A 23,867-nucleotide genomic window follows, 5' to 3' on the forward strand; every position below is an offset into this window, starting at 1 on the left:
TTTTTATAAGTTTCCATGAAAAGTCATATTATGTATTACAGAAAAGTTAAAAAGGGTTTATTTTGTAAATGAGATCCCAGAGGACTTGCAGACTGGATTAAAAAATGCTTAATGATGAGGTATGAAAGGGAACAGGGGGGATGAAAAGGTGGAAGAGGACAACCTACAGGGAGGGTAAAGTGATATAATATTGAGGATGACTTCCACGTCTTCAAAGACTGGGGAAAGGGAAGGGAGGAGGAATTGATATGGTATATAAAAAAAGACATCAAGAGACAGAGGAGTGGACATGAGAAGAAGAACGGAAGAAGTGACATTTTTCAGAAACAGCTGAAAGAGTGGTACTGTCTGCTCTGTCCCCATCAGAATGCTCTTGATGGAACTGGGGAGAGGGAGAGAATGGGGGTGAGACAAGGGAAGACTGACAGAGGAAGATGGATATCAGACGCAAACTACAAAGAATGATAGTGAGGGAGAAACAGATGAGGGATGTTGGACCATGGTACCGAAAAGAGAAGATAGTGATGATATGCTTAGAAGAAAAAAGATTACTTTTGTCTGATGTATTTAGAATCAAGGAGGGAATGATCTCCATATTAAGCATATGAGAGAGTGATGAAGAAACTTGGCCAGAGCCAAGAAAAGAAAGGCATAAGAGCCACACACAGATGGCAGACAAGCATATGGGTCACTGATGCATGAGGGCACAGATGCTTTAAAACTCCACCAGGCTCAAAAGACAGAAACGACCAATTAGCTACAGAAGAAACCAAAATGAAGAAAAGAATTAGTCAAATAAATAAAGAAAAAGAGGAGAGATAAATATAAAGAAGAACCAAATGGGGAAGTGACTAACATCCAGTGGGGTCGCCATGGTGAATGAGAAACAGATAAATGGTATTGTTGAGAAATCAGATGCCATCGCAGAGGACTGCAGAGGATTGGTTTGACAAGAGAGCCAGGAAGAAGGTGAAAAAGGGCACACAGAGAGCAACACAGCGAAGGACTGGCAGATCAAAAAGATGAGAGGGGAAACAACAGATGGAAGACAAACAGTAACCACACCTACAAAGTAGGCTGTCATAAAATGTTGCTCTTGCTGGGTTCATGGTTTGTTAAACACAGAAAAAGCTGTTGGAAGATGTTTCACCTGTGGAGTACCTCAAGGATCCGTTCTGGGACCAATTCTGTTTAATCTACATATGTTGGGAAATATTATAAGGAAACATAACATTAATTTTCATTGCTTTGCTGACGATACTCAATTATATTTACCAATTAAAACAAATGAATCTGATCAGCTAATTAAATTGGAATCCTGCCTCAGGGATATTAAATCCTGGATGCTTCACAATTTCTTAATGTTTAATAGTAACAAAACTGAAGTCATTATTATTTGTCCGAAGCATCTTAGAGATGATCTCTCTAACATGGCAATTCACTTAGATAGCATTGCTCTATCCTCCACCAATGAAGTCAGGAACTTAGGAGTAATTTTTGATCAAGATCTATCCTTTGATTCTCATATCAAGTCTACATCCCGGACAGCCTTCTTTCACTTGCGAAATATTGCTAAAATTAAAAATTTCTTATCCTTTCAAGACCTTTGTTACTTCTAGATTGGATTACTGCAATTCCTTATAATCGGGCTGTTCTAACTCCTCTATTAGGACTCTACAGTTAGTTCAGAATGCAGCAACCCACTTACTGACTTGAACTGGAAGGAGAGAACACATCTCTCCTGTCCTAGCGTCACTTCATTGGCTCCCAATTAATTATAGAATACAATTCAAACTCCTTATAATTACATATAAAGCTCTCCACTGTAAGGCTCCATCTTACATTGAAGATCTTATTGAAGTATATCACCCACCCAGGGCCCTTCGATCCGAGGATGCAGGATTTCTGGTGACAAGTAGGGTTTTTAAGAGTAGAACAGGAGGCAGAAGCTTTAGCCATCTGGCCCCTTTCCTCTGGAACAATCTCTTAACCTCGGTCCGAGGGGCAGACACTCTCAGCTTATTTAAGAGTAGACTAAAAATCCTCTTTTTTGATAGAGCCTAAAATTAGAAATATCACTCACCCCACTAGATATGCTGCTATAGGCTTAGGGTGCTGAGGGTATTTTTTTTCTCCGTCTCTCCAGTTAAAGGGAGATACTCTGAAGCTTCTGTCACTTCTCCTTCACTTTCTTTATCTTTCTATGCTCTTAGAATTTATTACTACTACCGTCAAATCACACTCTCTGTCTGCACGATACTGCCGCTGTCTTTGTGCCTCTGTTCCACAGGTGGAGAATGCGGATGGAAGACAGAATACCCAAAGGCCTGGAAATCCCACCCCCAATTCAGCGACAGTGCACTATGGACATTAAACTCAAACTGGCCCATCTCCAGAGCCTGGGTCCTGCCCGGACTTTCTTCCTCAATGAGGGAGTTTTTCCCCGCCACCATCGCTTATGCTTGCTCTGGAGGGCATTGTTGGCTTTCTATCTGTAAAGCGCTTTGAAATGTCTTCAGATATGATTAAGCACTATATAAATAAAAGTTGATTGATTGATTGCGTTAGCGGATTAAGCAGGTTGGAAGATGAACGAACGAATGAATGATTGATAGATTGATTGATTGAAAAAATACTGATTGACTTATTCCAATCACCTTAAATCCCACATATCTGTAGAGCTCTAATTCTACAAAACAAAAAAGGACGTGGGATGTTATCACTCATGCGTTCCTAAGTTTATGGTTTGTTTATATATCATAAACTATATAGACATTAGAGGTAATATAACATATTGTTTTTGCTCTACATTACATGTACCTTAAATTACAACTGCACAAGGTACATTTTTTCAAGCGATAAAAAAAACATTAGACTTAAGACAAAATGTAAATAAAACTCATAAATCCATCCCTCTATCTGGATCCAGTAAACATTTAACGGGTTCTTGTTTGGCCAAAACCCTGACCCAACACAGAATGTTTTGGAGTCCAGATCATTAATTTTGCATGCTAAAAGTCCAAAAACATTTTTTTTTAAAAAACAGCCCTGGCAGCAGCAATAAATCAGAAAATCCTCGAATAAAGAAACATCAAACATAAAACCGAGTGGAAAAATTCAAAGAGTAAAAAATAGAAGCACTAAGAGGCTGAAACCAAAACAGATAAGGGTTTTGAGAATGCAGGAACATGTTGACAGGAATAAATAGTAGAGAAGCTTCCAAAGAACTCATTATTCACCGCCACAAACACAGAGAAACAAACACACACATGCTCACGCTCGTACAACTCGTATATTTCATCACCACAAAGAAATGTCCTAGTCCCAACATGTCTCCTGGGAATAACAAACAGTTTCATTTAATTCAATTCAATCTCTCACTCAAACTCATACTTACATTCTTTTTAAAGTTCTAATTTCTTCAACTATAATTGCTGTACCTGTTTTGATTCGCATTATGTAAAGTGAAATAAAAAGCTCATCGCTCATTCAAGATTCAACTGACAAAATCTATTTAGTCTTGATATAAGGACATTTTTAACATGTTTACAGTACAAGCATCTGGACATATTCTGCACCATAAGTTAGATAGTTAACATCTTTGCAAACATGTTCCTAACACCTAACATCAACATGTCTGCTGAATAGGGTTGACTGGCCTTAAGAGCAAAACATGTGCTGGTTATGGCATGTGAGAAAACAAATGAATGACGAGAGAGAGGAATGTTAACAAAAAATGACACAGAAAAACAATGACTTGAAGAAATGAGACATGTTCCTGTGATTTAAATCACAGTGGTTACGTTCTGAAGCGCAAATGAAGAGGCCCACACCTTCACACAACCCTCTGATACACACTGTATGCATCATCGTGTGGCTGGTTCACTACTCGGCTCAGTTTGTGTGTGTGTTTGTGTGACAATAAACACACTCACAGCCCTGCAGCTGTTCGTGAGGAGAAAGAAGGAGGCAGTATGTAATAAGGTCAGTGCACCTTCATATAGTCCCTACCTTGCTTTGTGACAGACTGGATGCTACACACCACTGCCCATACACACCCAGACACATCACGGACAAAAAAAAAAATTAATAAGAATATTGAGTGATACTGGCAGGGAGATCACATCTGATCATTTTTCTTTTTGACAATTCTGCATAATGTGCATTCAAGAGTTCAGGAATCTCTATTCACGAAAAGCTAGACACAAACTAAGAACCCTACAACACCTCACCTTGCTTGCTTTTTCCATGTAAAGTTTTGCTTTTTTTAATTCTTCCGGTTTTGAAAATGGTCCAAAAAAAATTTTTTTGCACCTCTTCATTTGTTAGGGTTAGGGTTAGGGATAGGGTTAGGGTTAGGGTTAGGGTTACGTGATAATAATGTAACTTGAAGAAAACTTAACTGCTCTTGAGCCATCGATATCCATCAAGTAACAAATTTGATGTACAATAATATTACATTCAGCTGGGAACCAATTTCAATATATACAATAAAAAGAGTATTAAATATAAATGAGAAATATTCAAATTAATTTCAAATCTGTCTGCTTGTTAAGTGCAGGATTTTACATGAATTAAATTACACACTTTTTGATAAAACTGAGTAATATTTTTGTTGGAACTATTAACCCAACATGATCACTGCACAAAACAAACAAGTCAAGTGTTGAACAGCATCAACAGTTCTATCAAAAAAGGATTTTGCTGGTATTGCAAGTAAATATGTGAGGTGAAAGCGTGCACATTTGCATACCATGCTGGCTAGCACCAAAAACAGGGTCTGAGTGGGTAATCAGACACATGCTGAGTCTCAGCAGAAAGCCACAACCAGATGCATTCAGATTCGGGTTTCTAAAAAAATCAGGTAAGAAAGACAAGTTCACGTGAAAGTCTGTGGATATAAATATGCATACAAATTAAGACAACTATTGATCTCTTAATCCGTCTTAGTTTCATTACAGCTCAGAGAAAGAGAAAGTAAAACCAACCACATTTATGACAACATGAAAATATACTGTATAGACAGCAAAATCTATATGAACACACACACACACACACACACACACACACACACACACACACACACACACACACACACACACACACACACACACACACACACACACACACACACACACAGGGCAGTTACCAAAGCCCTGCAATGCATTCCTTCATATGTGTGTGTCCTCAGGTCTTCATGTGTTACCTGTTTCCTGCACAGAGGAGTCCTTTGTGTTCCAGCACCATCCTGTAGAAACCAGAGGATGCTGGAGGGAAGAAGAGGTGAAGAGCAAAATAAAGGACTGATGAGACACTAACAAATGAGGAAGGAAATTATCGTAATAAAAAAAATGTTGTACAAAACACATCCTAAAATGAATGTTACAAAATGCATCAGAGGCAGACAACAACAAATGTTAGTAATAACAAAAACCAATAGTTTAAAAGTACCATGAGGAGGAGGAACACTGAGAAGAAAGGACACCAGACACATGATATAGCCTCAGTTCATCATCTCTAAACCTTCAAATGATAAGCTATGAATCCCCCTGATGGTTCAGAGGGAAAACCTCATCATTAAGCTGCCCAGGAGAGAGAAAAGTCTCGCTCTAGAGCTGCATTTACTCTGTTGGCTTTCAGTGCAGGGAGAGCAGCTTTCATGTGTTAGAGGTTAAGCATTCGTTTCATAAAGCTACTGCTCACTATGCAAACTTTTCGCTCAGCCCCATCCACAAAAAACGGCTGTGCTTTGTTAACCACCTACAGCTTAGCTGTAAAGCTGAAGTCTATTTTTAATGCCACCAAGCTGTTTCTAAAGGGAACAAGATTTTTTAATTGACGCCCATCATGTGGACTGCCAACTTTGGACAGTGTGATACGTTTACCTCCTACACAGATATGAAATGGAGTTGATTCAGCACATCCAGGCATTTAGCCCTATCTATGGTGACAGCAGAAGGAACTCTCTAGATTCCTGTTTCATAATGAAAAAAAAGAATTATAATGAAATTCTATATAGTTTATGCTGGGAACTGAGCTTTAGAGAGTCTGTTTATGTTTAAATTATGTTAATTTAGTTAAGACAATTAAGGCTTTCAAAGTACTTCAGTGGCAAATCAGTGTTACAACAGCAGGCTACACTAGAAATATGTTTCGTTAGTGTGGTTATGATCCAAATTCCCATTTACACTAAACACACAATTCTCACAATTCCCATGTTACAGCAAGATTGGCTAGCATTGTATGTTGCTAGCAGCTGATGATACATTTAAAACTGGCAGCAGTGAGACTAAAAAATAAGGCTAATTTAAAAACATGAGCTGATTCATCTGCTCCTGTGTCTCCCTTACTGATCACATTTTGAAAGAGCTTATCCTTAATTTCAGTTAAATTCAGCTGGAGAAAAATATTAAATCCATTGTCTTAAAGTCAGTCAATAATTCAGTGAGCATTCTGTCACATTAAGAGGTTCATTCACCAAATTATAATACTATAGTCTGTTAACAAGAGCTGCAATGATCAAATAAAATACATTATATTTATTGTATAACAACAGACAGAAAGAAAACCTTTTCTATAATTTCAATCCATGTATCAGTCATTCAATATTATGTCTGAGCAATGTTTTTGTGTTTTAAGCAGTGGTTTCAAACCCATTTGCAAAACTGACGACACAAGTGGGCCGATATCATCAATAACGGGTGGTTTGGGAACACTCAAATTCAAATCCTAGAGCAGGTGTATGATGCATGTTCGCACGCATGTATTGTTTCTGATTAGTAGGTCAAAAGCTGTTCAAACACTTCAACTCATATCCTGTCCCAAGAACTATATCTGTGCAATAATCTAGTAAAACTTGTGTGACAGTGATCCCATAGTAATGAGTCTGAATCCCCTTCTGTACATTAGACGCCTGATATTTGCACTGTCTGCAGTCCAATAATACAAATAATGCTTAATTAATGCTTAACTTCAGCTCTTTGACACATCAACGGCTACACCATACACATCACGTCAGTCACCAGTGTTTAATTTCCCCATGTAGCTGCTGATAATATGCTGAGGATGCAGGATGACAAAGCTGTCAACAAGCTACCTGTCAGATTGTCAACTTCATGTTTACAGTTTATGGTTCATTTCAGCAGCAACTCGACCAGAACTAAAATATCACAATGTTAAAAGGAACTCTGTCACCCTCAGTGCAAACCAAAAAAGAATGTGTACGCCCAACCAAATCTGGTGGGGTTCAACATATTAAACTGGTGTACTAGTTCAAAAATCCTCCTGAAGTAACTTCTATGCATTTCATGATTTACCTTTACAGGCCTGTCATCAATTATTAACAATGAGTCCATAATATTTTTCTCCTACACCTGATTATCTTAATTTAAAGCCCTCCAGATACCACAAGAGATGTATCCACTGTTGCTGAAAGCTGACAAGTTCAGGCCTAATATTATTAAAATACCAACATTCACAGCTGGCATTCTGCCAGTGGCAAACAGGAGAGACCACATCACATCTCAGCACCCACGAAGCTAGAAGACAGAATGTACATAAATATAGAGTCATATTAAACCACAGTCCACTTGCTGTGGATTTAAGATCCTGCAGTGTCATCCAACTCACCTAGCTTATTTGCAAAGACAGGCATGAGAGATGGAAGAAGGGTGAACTGGGACGACAGGATGGAGTAGAAGTACTGCAGTATCTGAGCATTTGACACATGCTCGCTTATCCTCTACACACACACACACACACACACACACACACACACACACACACACACACACACACACACACACACACACACACACACACATACACACACACACAAACACACACACACAGAAAGTGAGTGAAAATTAGACAACTGACATTTCTTGTCTGTTTTTTTTAACATTTATGACACTAGCATTGATCAACAGGTTCAATTTTCTTTGTACAAAACTAACGCAAACAGAAACTGTGCGGCTGTGCTTATGAAGTATTTCCCAGCTGTAAAGGTGGTCTTGTCATAAAATCAGTTGCCAATGTTGCAATAAAAAAGTAAATATTTATGAATCTGGTATTACATGATGAGAATAAACACAGAGAAGGGTTATGGTGATAATTTTTGCTATAAATGTGAAAGCCTACAATAACCAGAATGCAATGGGTCACACCAACATAATAAATGCTCTGGCTGGTGGGTGACAGGTAGGGTTGGGTTTGAAAGGGTTTGGGGTTTGAAAGACCTTTTGAATGAGCAGGAGGATTTTTTTTCATAAGGAGAAAGCTCAAGGCAAAAAATTGAATTGTTTATACGAACATGCAAATTGTAATGGCACCCAGTGAATATCTGCATTTCCTCTTTGCTATAGTTGTACAGTCACATAGTCATTATGACCTAATCCTCTTTGCAGAAATCTCACAAAGTGTCTGGGCATAGATGTATAAAATGCGAGAAATAAAGAATCAAATACGTGCAGCATTGCGTGTGATTATGTTGTGTGTGCGCGCACACATGTGCGTGTGTACGTTTGTGTTTGTTTGAATATGAAGGTCTTTGGCACTTACAGTGACAGTGGGTATCCATGTGGAGTCACAACAACGCAGCAGACATCGACACAGAGAGTCTAGAGAGTCCTGCCTCTGGCTGTGTTTAGAAGGCGCTGTGAACGTGTTTTCCTTTACACAAGGGTCTGACGCACACTCCTCAGCCAACCTTGAGCATACACAAAGAAACACATAAAAAACAAAGTCCAGCGAAATACGCCATACAAGGATTTTCACCAAACATTACCTGGAACACAATTGAGAACATCGGATAGTGAAATGAAAATTGTAATTTCAATGAATAAACATTATTATCATTTGCAACACTATCCACTGATTTCTTACAACATCGGAGGTTGAAGCCATTAAGATGGATAATTGTGTAGAATTAATCATTAAACAATAGAAAACAACTGAAGGCTGAGCATTTTGAAAAAAGCTTGTATTTGGTGGGTCAATTTTTCAACTTTTGTTCATTTAACCAATGAGAGGAAATGATGACCTGACCTGCAGGCAGCATGAAAACAGACGAGGGCCTGGAACAAAAACCCTTCAGACCTGGAGGCATGACTGTGGGGGTCTGACCTTTTCATGCCCCCCTGGAGAAAAAAACAGAGAGGAAGTCAGGAGGTGGAGGTACTAGAGGACCAAGATAAAGATAATTCACATTAAAATAAATGTTTTAGGTTTAACAATGATCCTTTTTGCTTTCGGTAAAAGTTTATTTCTCAAACTAAGACCAGGTGATCGTTAAACCTTCATGGAAACAAAACTCCTCCTCAACCACATGCGAATCTAATCACAATACAGAGAAACCCGTTGACAAATGGAGATTAACCACCACACCCGGATTACAAGCTCTCTGGGCTTGTCATGACGTGGAACCTGCAGGTGTGAATGGTTCACTGACAACCTTCAGAGTGCAAGCACTTCCTCAACTCTCATGTTTTCATTGTGGCCGATGTTTAAGTTTGAGATGTTTGAGTGCCACTTGGGGCAGAGTATTCCTTGTTTGAAACTAGTGGTTGACTTGCTGTGATTTTCAAAACAGAGTGGAGTGTAGACCCAGTATGAATCCAGATTGGATATATGAAAGGCTAGTCATCTGCAGTACAAAACACTTGCTACTTCCACCATCAATAAATGTGTGATTTAATCTCATATGTGAGAATTAAACCCGAAGCAGAAATGAACTCACAGAATTTCGCCGATGAGCATGAGAGGGTATAGACAGCTCAGAGAATCTATTAGTGATGGCTTCTATCAATCCCTCGATCTCTCCATAATGAACTGGTCTGGACTGGTGGTTCAACCTGGGCAGTGTAGTGTCACAGGAAACACTGGTATCACATTTCACAATACTGGTTATAAGTGTTTTAACCATAAGGAAGGTGAAGGGCGAGAGGGGATAGTGGACGAAAGACACGGATAGTCTGATAATTGTACACTTACTATTCATGTCGCTATAGACTGGATGCTAAACTGTATTGTTGATACCATACAGTTGACCGACATTCGGCTCGGGAGTTGATGAAAGGTTGTAAATTTGAAATTATCTGCATATGTCAAAGTTTACAAGTCCATTTATTATCCCTTCACAATTACCACGTCTGGAGGTACCTAATAAGTTTGGACTCCTCGGAATGTGGCCGCAACAGTGTTCTCAGACATTATGGAACATATTTAGTATATACAGTATGTTTGTGTACTGTATACAGTATATGTATACTTGAACAGGGCGGCAGCAGCGTTAGCAGCTTGCGTGGCTACGAGCAAACAGGAACAGGAGACTCCAGCCGCCACAGCCTCAGAAACCGCCGTAAATCCTGGACCAGTGGGGAACAGTCGCACACTTGCTGGCTGCCTGTAAACAAACACACACAACCACCAAAGATGACACATGAAAGACATACAGGTATGTGCAGCTGATAAATCGTATGGAGATGGCTCACTCATCCTTGATCAGATGAAGAAAGACAAAATTAATTCTACTGGAATGAAATCAGGTAAAATCTGACCTCACCAGAGATGTATCGATGAGATCTACGCCAACATGACACAGAGACGGAGTGGTCATTATTTCTGATGTGGATTTTTGATATGGATCTCAGTAAAGGCCCATCAAAAAGCTTTGGCTCACTATACTACTATCAGCAGCACCTCATTGAACCTCCATACAGGAATGTACTTCCCTTCTATTAAGGACAATACGGGACATATTAAACAAATAGTACCAATGTATTAAATAACATAGAGAACACAGGTCATTACGCAGCATTACTGCAGTTACAGACTGACTGACTGCCTGTTGCCGTTGCCACAACAAACAAACACACACACATATATTACATTCAAAGGCACACACACACATATAGTGGTTTTAAATATTGATATAAAAACACCCAGAAAATGCATATGCTTACTTTCATGACCCCACTTTAGCTATTCAGCAGATTTTTTAATGTTTCGCTCAGCGTAAAGGACAAATTTTCCCTTGTCATTTAAAATCTCTCATCCACTGTATCACTGTTAGGTGAGAAGTTGAACATCCAATTAAAATTATGTGAACCTTGCAGATATGTGAGAGCATTTTACTGACTTATGATCTTTTTTTCATTTGGAAGCCATCAGCCTGTTAATTCCAATATAATTAAATTTTTCACGCGTGCTACCCAGTATTTATAATCCTTCAGAAGAGACCTTGTCTTTGTGTCTTTGAGTAAATAGCTGCAGCTGCACATGCTTTTTGTATAACTATACAGTATAGTCATGTAAACATTTGGTTGTATGTAGTTATGGTGACACAAAAATGCTGAAATCTCACAATTGTGAATCACACAAAGATGGTTGTGTTGCAGAACAAGAAGACTAATGTCATATTGGGTCAAAAATACCATTCAAATAATTGGAGCATACTCTAAATGTCAATTTACAAAATGTTCTTCAGAAATCCGCAGGCTATAAAATAAACTGTTGATAATGGAAATATTTTTCAATGAAGCTCTGTGGTCAACCCTGAATGGCTTATTTTCTCAAATGACATGTTTATAAATTAAAAAGGCTTTCATGGTTCAACGTGAAGGAAGACTCAGATCAAAACAAACTCACAGTAAACATGACTCATCTGACGGCCACATATTGCCTCCCTAAAAATGTGAACTATCAAAAATCACAACACACAATGACAGCAAAATGTTGTTGAAGCTAGACTGTATAACTCACAATACATGCTCCAGAAATAATTATGATGGATAAATGACCAACATACTGATGAAGCAGTATATTCCTTTTTCATTTTATGGGGGGGGGGGGGGGGCTTGTTTACTGCCTCTTGTTGAAATGACCCTCTAACATGCACAAGTGTCACAATAATGGAATGGGCAAGTAACGCTGACCTTTTGACATATACTGTATGTGAGTGAGGAGGACAGCTCACTGGGACTCCTTCATTAAATCCTAATTATTTTTATTTGCTGCTGCTGCAATGACCCTCCGGAGACCTGATAGTGCTCTGATTGAGTTGATGTGACTTGGATTTCAGTTTATGAGTTAAGAGGCTTCTGTGTATCCAGTTCAATTAAATGTCTATGACATTCAAATCCAAATTCAACACAGTTAGAAAAGAAATACAGATCAGTGTCACCTCTCCAGGATCTCAGTGAGGAGTAGCAGACCTTGTTTCGGCACCTCCAAGTTGGTCAGTCGTAGAGCCTCCTTCAAACTACGCACCAAAGATTCAATACCTAACAGACGCACAGTCATCAGAGGAAAACATCCCCCAAAACACTGGTTAATAAATGCATCAGTATGGGATACGTTCTCCAATCCTTCAGTGAGTCTAGAGTAATCCAATGTAAACATCACACACACACACACACACACACACACACACACACACACACACACACACACACACACACACACACACACACACACACACACACACACACACACACACACACACACACACACACACACACACACAGATATATGCATATACTGTATTGACCCTCTATAGTTTCATTCTAGAGGAATAATGCATAAAAACTTTATCACTCAAAGAATCAAATTACAGATCTTTTTGCTGTTAAAGTATGAGACCCTTTCTTCAGCACTGCATGACAAACTTACATAATACTACATCCTGTAGTTACCCCTGCTTGTCTAGTTTCACAAGAGCCTTGACGCAAATGAAAACTCAAACTACTAAAAATATCAACAACGCAGATGTTAAATACGAAACCCAAACTCCCACAGGAACACCATCCCAAATCTACCCACAGTAACAACTCGAAGAGGGATGATTTATTTAAGTATTCTCACCATAGACAGAGTGACACTGGGAGAAGAAGAGGGGGTCCTCAGTCAGTAACAATAAACAGCTATAAACAGACCACAGCAGCACCTCACTTCTGCTGCTGGCTAGACGGTCAAAGAGAAACTCTATGAGGCAAAAGGGAGATAAAAAGACAAGAACTTGATCGTAGGCTCAAGAAAAAAAACGTTAAAAGATAAAAGCAGGACAGGCTGAGTCAAGATAGGATGGTAGTATTCTGTTTGTAAAGTGTTATGAATTCATATTCTGAAATTCAGGAAAATGCCAGAAACATAAACACAGTCCCAAAGTTAGAAATGCATAAGTAAGGAATACTAGACAAAAAGAGAAAACAAGAGGAGAGATGAAGTCAAAAGTGAGTATAGAACAAAGCAAGAGGAAAAACCAGAGGGTAACAGCTTCTGCATGCAGCATATACACGCCCCTGTGTTTGTGTGCCAGTGTGTGCAGCTTACCAGGCAAGTCAGCCTTGATGAAGGGAAGGCTGCTCTGACTGGGAGAGTGAACCAGGATGGCGGCGATACACTTTGCGCTGGTTGTCTGCAGCATCTCATCGCCGCTCAGCAGCAGCTGGAAAAAAACACATTTTGTAGGTTAATTAGGAAACACAGATCAGTGAACACACATATTATTTAAATGGAGCACAGGGTTGGGACTGTTAAAACGTTAACATGCTCAATGCATGTTAAAACTGAAAACTGACGCGCTGTACCTACGCTGCCAAGTTGCTACTTACATAAGAGAAAAAGCAGTATTTTGTAAAGCAAATGCTCTCATCTTCATTATACAGTCTGTGTTCTAAGCTACATTTGAATGTGACAAATATATCCAGGGAAACTGACCAAAGCAATTAAGGACTTGAAAGTTCTCTTTTCAACTGGTAAGTGTTATACTGCCATGGTGTTTTGCAAAACTGATTCAACTAACAACATTTTGTTGTTGTTTTTCTTACAACTGATTAAAAAACAGTAAATGCTTGGATAACTCCTAAACAGTTATTTCGTTTTGGGGCATCACTTCAATTTAGCCAATCACTGTATTTACTGTACTCAAGACGTCCATAAAAACGCAAAACATGATGGTGATCCACAAAAAAACTCGCAAATTCATAAGCTGCACAGCACTGAGTCATACATGAGGAAATCAAACCAGACGGAATCTACGTATTCACTTCCCAGACGCGTAGCACAAATATTTGTCATGCATAAACCCTCCCTGAATCCCTATTCAAAGGAGCATTAATCCTGGATTAGAACTTCTTGTTATGATTATCGCCAGAACCAGAATGTGGGTCTTGGGTGTTGTGGCAGGATGTTTGCACAGAGACCTTTTTCAGTATGAGAGGTAAAGGACAACGGTCAGGGGACTGTTGCTCTTGGTCTTGGCAGAGAATCTGGCTGCTGTTGATGTGGCTGCTCTGGCTCTCTCTGCATGGGATCTGATGGCTCATCAGAACTGACACAGCCTCTCCTTGCTGCACAAGCAGCCACAGCAGGCCTAAACAGAAAGAAGGCAAGGTGCGATAACTGATACCGATGACAAAGGGCAACATTCCATAAATACAGTACAAACAAACATATGTTCAAATCTAAACACATTTATATCAAGGTTTTTAGATGAGGCATAAGTATGGAAATATTCAGGAATTAAAGGGAACATCAGACAACTTCTACTAAGGTACAAGAAAACCTTAGGAGTTGAGCTTCTTTACAGTCTGTAGCAATCTTTGATCATAAAAATGCATGATGTATCTTGAAACAATATTGCAGAGTAAAATTCAATGATCTTATATATAAAGTACTTGTAAATACTGTATTTACAAAGGTCAGGTGATATGAAGTTACAATGATATAGAAAAAAAACCTTTCTCCAAAGAAAAAAAAGGAAGAACATTTTTTAAAATCTTCCTGATGACCCTCAAGTTCACCTTTCCACATGATTTAATTCAAATCAGTACAAAATGTAGAAACAAACAGACATACAAACAGAACCAACCACAACTGTTAAAGGTAATAAACAGCAATAAATAAACAGTTTGCAGGTTTCACAAATACATTAATATTAGAAAAATTCCTAATCGGACTAATGAGATTGGGAATTTTTCTAACTGTAATGTATTTGCTGTGTCAGGACAAAAAAATAATGCATTTCATTAAGACTACAATTACACAGACAAAAAATGCAAATGCTCAACTGCTGCTAATCTAAAAACTGAAGCAAGTCAACCCTGCATCTTAATGCTAAGCCCGTGGGAGAAAAATAAATCAAATTTCTAGAGGATTTTCAACAGCTCCTCCACACATGAACTGCATTCTAGTTATCAAGAAAGATTAAGGGCATCACAACTAAACAAAAAAATCATAAAGACAGGATCACGGCTCTATCTCCAACTAATGTAACCCTTCAGTAGATTCTCGATCTTCACACATAAGCATGATTCTGGAAGCACTGTTTATTTTATTACCTATGATGAGACAGCACTTGGTGGATCCTCCAGGACACAAATGCCTCCAATATATCACACAACATACAGCTGAATGTGCATGAATGTTCAAGTATCATTAATAATTTAAAACTCAGCAAACTGAATTAACCACTTATGAGATGCACACCTTGATGCACACATTAAGCAATTGTGAAATGTTACTCAATTCTATGGAGCAGTTTTTGAGGAGATGGTTTATAAATGATAAATGAAATCTTCTGGAAAGCAAAAATTGTGACAGAGTCATGTCATGATGATTGGAGGCTGAAACATTCTTGAGTAAAATCAAGAAATAAAATAAATAAAAACCTGCCATGTTTTCACCCTCACCAATGCAATTGTTGATGAGTTGGGGGTTGCCAGCTTTGGATAAGGTCTCCAGCAGGAGGACACACACTCTGTCCCTCATGGTAGTGGGCAGAAACTGGACTGCTGAGCCCCCAGCAACACCAAACAGCTTGAGCCACACGTACAGAACCGAAGCCTTCAGTGTGTCATCTGGGTGAAGCAAGGCTGAGCACAGGTGTTCCAGTAGGGGTGCTGGGGGGCAGAGAAGAGGAGACAGATCACATACAAAAATGAGATGTAGGTACACATAGATATGCATCTGTACATTTATACTGATAAAACTACAATAAGTCACTATATTAGAGATGACGGTAGAGGAACAAAGTTGGAGGAAGCTTACCATTAAGATAAAAGAATTACAGAATGTCTACTGAGGAGAAAACAAATCAAGACAAGAGGCAGAGAAACGAGTGAGCAAAAAAAACTTTTTTATAAGAATTCTTAACAGGGTCACATGGAGAAAAGAAATGTTGGTGATGCAAAGAAAAGCAAATTTTATGTCATGTTATGTTATTTTATGTTATAATTTTTCAGATAAGTTTATAGGGGAAAACATCAATAGAAGTTTTAACATTTGATTGTCTAATAAAGACAAAATAATAGTGATATCAACAGTGTTGAATGAAAGTGAGCATATTACAACCATCTTCTCATGACATCGACATAATGGAGAATATGTCCAATGTCTGACCATAGCCACAGCAGAGGAGAAGGTCAGACTAGAGACACTACAGTGACACTATAATTTCACACATGGATGAATATGCTGGCAGCAATAATATGGAATTACTTAGATGCAAAAGCAATGACAAATTAGAGCAGACATGATGGAAAATAAGACGCAGACACAAACACTCGAAGTGACTAGAGCGGAAAGAGAAGAGAAAAGGTATAGAAGAGTGACTTTGACAATAAAGGATTAAACAGTCTGCAGGGCAGAGCTCCGGTTTAAAGAGCCAGAGGAACTAGGGGTGTGTGGAAGAGAGAAATAGACCTAAGTAGGAGAGACAAACTGAAGACAGCTGCTCTCTGGAGCAGATCAAAACCCCTGAGCACAAGAGGAGACCTCCAGACAGGCTTGATTAAATCCAAATACGTGAGGCAGCTAAGATGAGAACCAGAACAAATTAGAAAGAGAGAAAAAAAGCCCTTCACAAAGGATGAAAATGGAGTGGTGAAATAATGGCGTAAAACTGACGCCTGTTTAACATGCATGTAAAAAGAGAGTAGAAAAATATGAAACATTTTTCTGTTATTTGTTAATTCAGAAGGAAATCAACAGTTCATTTCAGTTTTCCTTGTTTACTGTTTTTCTCGCCCACTATGATGCTGTGCACTCTGGTCAAGTACTCTCTGGTTTGTGATCTGCTTTACTGAACATTTCTCTGGCTTGCTTTCTGGCTTTTAACACACCTTCTGGTCTTTCCTATATACTTTATAAGATGCTTCTGTCTGACTCACTAAAATAAAATTCTCCAACCAAGAAAAAAAAACTTCCTTCAAATTTTTTCTTCTGTGTCTGTGCAAAAATCTAATTGAAAGGAAATATAACATCTTTCATCAAAGTACTTGAGAGTTCTGATTATTCTAAACTGGTGGTCGTACAAAACCTTTTTGAGACCCTCATATTAACTGAATTGTACCAATTTACACAATGTCAGTGCCGGTGGTATTTTCAAAAGAGTACACAGTAAATCTGTATTCAAAGGTTTGCATTTTCAGGCCACTGAAAATTACAGTTTTTGTGTGAGACAACTGGTGAGAAGTCAAAGTGAGAGCACACCATGATGGCCGCTCTGAACTCGTGTTGTCGTTGTCATTAGTCTAAACAGCCCTAGGGAGACATATTGAGTGACAAGCCACAAACATGAACACACAGTCAATAATGGCAGCCCGTATCTTGCATCAGCATAGAAAAAAGCACACCGCAATCTGCAGATGGCGGGAAGTGTGTGTGTGTGTGGGGGGGGGGGGTGGTTAGCTATACATGCCAGGTCGGCTCATATCCCAGAGAGAAACTCCTAGAACAGCTGCTTTGGCACTAATCTCAAATTCACTCTGGCATATGAAGACAAACACTGGCAGTTAGCATAGGCCCCTAAACAGACAGGACGGGCATCATTCAGGTGATTGTAGCAGAGATTAAATGGGATATGGGAATGCCCTCACTGGAAATGGGGTATTTCAAGGGAAATGTTGGCTGTAACTTCTTCAGCTTTTTGATTTTCTGCAAGAGATGGTATAGAATTTACCCCTATGCTGCTGGAGCATAATGGAAAAGATCACACAAGACAGAACAGAATTAAATATGTTCAGGGGAAAGAATACAAAAAATACTTTTATGGGCTTTTTTCCCCCAATTGTAAATATGTTTCTGTCATTTATGGATATAATCTTTATTCACTTATTTACATGAAGACCAGACAATCAGCCATCATCTTGTCTTCCAGCTGCTTATCCAGATCCGGGTTGCGGGTTGAAGCTGGAGTCTATCCAAGCTGACTACTGGCAAAGGTCAGGTACAACCTGGATAAGTTGCCATCTTATTACAGGGCTTGGGTATTATTTAAAAGGTCTTAAGAAACGGACTTGATGAAGCGCTGTGTGTGTCCAATTTCCCTACAGGAAAGAATAAAAGATATTTCTTCTTTTTTCTTCTGTGAAAACTGTGAAATAAGGAAAGCTGTATGCTGAAGATTCAATATTGTGTTGTATCCTCTTCGATTTATTCTGAATCTTAGCTACTGACGTGAATTTCATCTGGGTTGTTTTTTGGTGAAACTGACCATCTGAAAACTGATCTCATCCTTATTCACATTTAAAAGTGGCCAAATTTTTCTTTATTTGTCCTCAGAGGATAATGGTCATGGTCTGCTGCACAATAACAAGCGTGCAGTAGAAGTCTCTCATGCCGATGATGTTATTTTGGTCCTCATAAAATAAAAACAAAACTTGTTATCATGATCTCAGAGAATACAGCAGGATAATGGTAGCTTGAATTCAAGGATAAGCTCTCTACTTAAATTAGTTGTGCCTTAAATTATGACTTTGTGCCCACTGTTAAGAAGCTTAGCTTTGCCGACTGATATTGCTGGCATTGATGCATCTTTATAGTGATATAGTGCGTAAATGTAAAAGCATTGTTGTTTCCTTATAACTAATAACTATGAGGATTGACTGGTTTGCCTTTTAGAGATCCTTACCATACTGAGTCACCAGAGTATGGGCCACATCAGGGACTGCTTCTACAAGATTTCCCAAGAAACTGAAGATGGGCCACAGATCCTTCACACTGGCCTGGTCACTCAGCTGGGCAGGGAATGCATAAAACAAAAATCACTTAATATAATGTGGTGCAGGCACATATTCATAAGCCAAAGCCTCTCCGCTGTGCTTTTTTATTGCTTGGAATGATTATTATAACCTTCCTGCATCAGTTAACGCAGCACAGTAGGCATGGAAAACTGTGACCTCAATATTATGTTGAAATACTCCAGCTTAAACTTCTGATCCTCTTACATCTTAATTTGATACCTTTGCCTGTAATAAGTTTCTTCCCTACTTGGAAAACAGGCTGAAAATTTGAACATGTGACTAGACTTTATTCTCATACCTGAAATAAGACCTGTCTGCATCCCTACCAGTATATACAGCTCTACCATTTTCTATTTGCACCATCGGTTGGCTCTTCTTCACACGCACACGCACACGCACACACACACACACACACACACACCCTAGAGGCAACACAACAGAAGGAGACGGAGGAGACGAGTGGATTGTTTACAAAACAATCTGCTCTATCATTTAAGATGTTAAGCATGTTCCTGTGTCTGTACTCACAAAGGTGTTTCTCTATGTCTATGAATGTGTCCCTCACCTGTTTGTGTATCAAATCCAAAATGAAGCTGAATGACAGCTCAGTCTGGAGCTCCAGAAGTAACTGTATAAGCACTGACATACAAAGAAAAACAAAGACATAAGCATTCACAGCATGTTAAACAGAAAGCATAGAAGAATTCATTAAAGGAACACAACAGTCAAATAGATTTTACCACGATTCTGGCAAATTACTGCCAGCTGTAACAAAAGGAAAATAAGAATCTAATAATTGAGGGCATTACTTAATTCAATGCCCTTGACTAATCATGATTTGTCATTTTCAAATCTGCTTCCGGGGTTATTTTAATGAAAGCTTTTTAATGCTTTTTAGTACATTCTCATTCTCATGTCAATACACACTATGTACAACTCATATTGTTTATTAACATAACATCAGATATCACCATCATGCAGGTATACCTCTCAACCGAAACCCAAGCTGCCATTAAGTTGGTCTAAAAATCTGAATGATTTAGATTCCTTTCTATTTCACAGCCATTATGACTGCATACTTTGTTGAGCTCAAAGGAGTTTAGAGATGTGTTCATCACACATTCTCTGTGGAAAGAGCAAAAGCAGTGTCAAATTCTGCTCACTATTACAGCACAAAGGCCCTTTAGGCATATTACCACAGCTGCTATAAAATCAAACTGTCATTTGAACTAACTAAAACAATTTTTACATTTTGAAAGAAAAACTTCTGTAAGACAATTTTAAGTATAAGATTAAAACTACTAATTTGCTGGGAGACATGCCGGCAGCAAGACCAGTAGGGCACAATACAGCGGTGAGTGAATACAAACATGACTCTTACATGAGGTCATTGTATGAGTGTATACAAAAGCAGTGAGTCTGTGTCCATGCAGAAACCCTTATCATCCAAACAACAAATGAGTCATCTTTTCACCTTGGTCAGCCTTTTCCAGAGTGTCTGGGTCCTTCGTGCTGTGAAGCATTCCTGCGAATAGATTGGTATTGACAAGCTACTTTTTAAAAAGCATACTTCACAAACCCACCTAAACAAACAGAGGTCACAGCAGAGGTTAAAACGGAGAAAGGAAGCTGGAAAATGAACACTCATGCTATAAAAAGGAGAGAAAAAAAAGGATGCATGGCAAATTGACAAAAGAGCAGAAGATACGACGTACAAAGATATTTAGTGGCTTTTTGTGTTGAAGTCGAGGTCAGTTTGTGCAGTTTGTTCCCAAACAGAACCACTGAGACAGTGACAAATGTTCCTGGTCCACTAGTTTACTAGTTTTCTAAAACAAACAAACAGACAGAAAATAACACGTCCTGACGTATAAGTGGGTAAAGAATTCCACTATTTCTATAGCTGCAGAACATAAACGCTACCTTGAAAGCTAGGTAAGGACAATGTTAATTGCTGGAGATGATATCTTCTCTATTTGACTACGTTCTCTTTGGCACATGGCAAGGCTCAGCTCAGCAGACCTTTCCACAAGTACTGTAATAGCTCTTTTAATAACTTTTCCTCTTCATCAGAGCTTTCACCAGCTTACCATTTTACCACATATCCTCTCATTGTGTATAATTTGATTAGAGCTCAAATGGTGTGGGTCTAATACTTCATGCTGTAATAACCTCAAATTGATACAGTGTGGAGGACATGTCAGTAATATCCTCTGATAATGTGGTGCCATAAAAACATGCTGTGGTGTTATTATAGCAGTGCTATGGTAGATAATTTAATATATTAACTCTCCAGTGCTTTCTACCATCTTCTCCAGAAAACTTAAGCAATTGATAGTAGTGACTATAATGTACTATCCTGATATTACTGATAGTATTATTATTAATAATGAGGAGAAGTAAGGGGGGGGGGGAGGAGGAGGAGGGAGGAGCAGGAGGAGAAGAAGAATACCCTATCATATCCTTTAGAGAATGTGGTCATCATCACAATGCTGACTACATGAACATCTAAACAAATAAACGAGTCACATTACCCATTCCAAGATTTACAACGAACATTGTCTGGTGATAATGTGATGTTCATCATCCATTATTGACCAGTCTGTGTTTTAACAACATTTGTCAGAAAATTCTATAAACAGAGCATCAAACCACAAAACAATACACAAGAAGAGTGACAGTAGCATTGCCTGAATGATTTCAGATTGTTTCCAGCAATTCAATGTTCTGGGACTTTGTCTTATCTCTTCAAAATAAATGAAATTGTTTGGCTGGAAAAGCCACGGAAAGAATATCTAGATTTTCAAGTCAGGGTTGCAAAGTGTCAGATATTTCAATTAATGAACTCTAATACTACATTACATTTAATCTTGCATCTTATACTATAAGCAACTATCAGTTACATCAGTGGAAACAAAATATAATATCCAGTACCAAAAAAAAAAGCTAAAATACCATGCATTAAATGTATTGGATTAATTCAAAACAAACAGCAGGTGTCAACCCCACTTATGCCTCTAAATATAAAGAAAAACAACTTTCATTTCTACAACATCTCAAATTAACAATGTGTAGCATGAGTAAGAATAACCTCTGTGTACCTTGATCATGTACTGCGTCTTTGCCTAATAATGGAAAGTTTGATTAATTAGTTAAAGGGTGAATTAAATGGCACAGTAAAATTAATTCTGCAACTCCTCTGTGGTTGTGATTAATGGGATGAGTAGAAGATAAAATTAGTTTCAATTTGCACAAGAGCTGCAGTCACTGTTTGAGTGTTTGGGGGTCCAAACATTGCATTAGATAGTGGTATTCGAGGATTCTGTCATACATTTTCTGTGCATCATCTGCACGAGAGAAAAGTGTCAAGTCAACTTTTTGCATTGTGGAGATTTTAAATCACTCCATTATAAAGGTAGCCCAAAAAGCAGTGAATAAAGAAAAATGTGATTTGACAATAGCACTGCTTTTTTCAAATTGGGGAACTTTATTTTCTGCACGGAGATCAGAGTGTTGAAACTACTCCAGGTTTTACCTGTCATTAAAATTCAAGTGATTAGAATGAATGATAACAACCTTAAACATGTCTGCTTCAGTGCTGGTGAGGAGCAAGCAGAGGTGTCTTTGAGAATTAGAGCGAAGATTTTACGCACTATCATCAATGTGAATTGTGTCTCCTCATAAATCTTGCAAGCCTTTAATTAATAGACTGATCTTATGCAGTGTGTCGGTATTCCTCACCCAGTAGAGAAGATATAAAATGCAGTGAGACTCTGTGGTCCTGCCGGAGGAGCTCTCTCAATGTCCCTGGAGAACACTTCAGCACCCCACTCAAACCAGACAAGGCAAAAGACTTCCTCACTGACTGGAGGGAAAAGTAAATACATCCATGGAAATTAAGTACGTTATAATGGTGTTTTTCTTTTTAAATAAATACTTATGCCAATTATACAAAATACCAAACACAGGAAATGTGGGATGATCAAGTTACAAAAGTGAAAAACAACACCAGGATAAATGCTTCGTGATTCGTTTTGACAGGAGGAGGTCGTCACATTAATAAAGCATAAACAAGCAAACCAACTAACAAAATAAATAAACTGAATCAATAAATGAATGAATGAATGAATGAATGAATGAATGAATGAATGAATGAATGAATGAATGAATGAATGAATGAACGAACGAATGACGTCTTATTCCCTACCGCGATGCTTTCACTGTCGATCATTTCCACGACACAGGCCACACAGAGGAGCAGGCCGCCCCCCTCCGCAGGCCCCAGGCGGCCGCTCCACTTGGGGTCATGCCTGAAGTGGTTCTTGTCGTAAACGATATCCCTGCTGGCCATTTTGGACTTTATCCGTGATCACGCTACAAGACACAAACCTTGACTTGTCAACAATGACGACGTGCAATTGAAGTAGAAAAAAGACGCAGTTAAATTGAAAGCTAATGCTAGCTTATTAGCATTTTTTCCTCGTACTCCTCAAAAAGAAACTTTGCTTTCAGTCTGAGTTTTCTTTTTGCGTCTGTAACGACCTACCATTAACAACGTTATGACATAAAACAATCTGGAAAATAAAAACTTTCACTCTAAGAAGGAGCAGAACATTCTTCCAATCTGTTAAAGCTAAAGACTAATGGAGAAGTTGATTTTTTTTAAATTTTTTAAATCAAAGCTTTATTAATCATTCGAAAACAATACAAACAAAAAGAGCAGTAGGTGTCATGACAAATAATAAGAGTTTAACGTTTGAGTGTCCACAAAAATTACAGTGAAGTTATATAAAAATAAATAAGATGCACAAGGGAATCCATTATGTTGTGCACTGATTTCCTCGT

The 23,867-nt window shown here is 38.5% G+C and overlaps 1 protein-coding gene across 1 annotated transcript in view; it reads right to left on the reverse strand.

Moving 5' to 3' along the window:
* Positions 1-23,373, reverse strand: part of LOC137610028 (meiosis inhibitor protein 1) — a 48,329-nt gene extending 24,956 nt beyond the window's left edge. The window contains exons 1-17 of the mRNA XM_068337434.1: positions 23,209-23,373; positions 22,764-22,887; positions 20,497-20,547; positions 19,588-19,661; positions 18,911-19,016; positions 15,690-15,899; positions 14,202-14,371; positions 13,330-13,444; positions 12,862-12,981; positions 12,182-12,281; positions 10,268-10,402; positions 9,716-9,851; positions 9,046-9,137; positions 8,560-8,707; positions 7,630-7,741; positions 5,207-5,267; positions 4,754-4,851 (exon numbers count right to left, since the gene is read on the reverse strand). Coding sequence (XP_068193535.1) covers positions 4,754-4,851; positions 5,207-5,267; positions 7,630-7,741; positions 8,560-8,707; positions 9,046-9,137; positions 9,716-9,851; positions 10,268-10,402; positions 12,182-12,281; positions 12,862-12,981; positions 13,330-13,444; positions 14,202-14,371; positions 15,690-15,899; positions 18,911-19,016; positions 19,588-19,661; positions 20,497-20,547; positions 22,764-22,887; positions 23,209-23,373 — 2,017 coding nt within the window. The remainder of the gene's footprint in view (positions 1-4,753; positions 4,852-5,206; positions 5,268-7,629; positions 7,742-8,559; positions 8,708-9,045; positions 9,138-9,715; positions 9,852-10,267; positions 10,403-12,181; positions 12,282-12,861; positions 12,982-13,329; positions 13,445-14,201; positions 14,372-15,689; positions 15,900-18,910; positions 19,017-19,587; positions 19,662-20,496; positions 20,548-22,763; positions 22,888-23,208) is intronic.
* Between the last annotated feature and the right edge of the window lie 494 nt (positions 23,374-23,867).

This window comes from Antennarius striatus, chromosome 16 (genome assembly GCF_040054535.1).
Source record: "Antennarius striatus isolate MH-2024 chromosome 16, ASM4005453v1, whole genome shotgun sequence".
In the NCBI taxonomy this organism is placed as follows: domain Eukaryota; kingdom Metazoa; phylum Chordata; class Actinopteri; order Lophiiformes; family Antennariidae; genus Antennarius; species Antennarius striatus.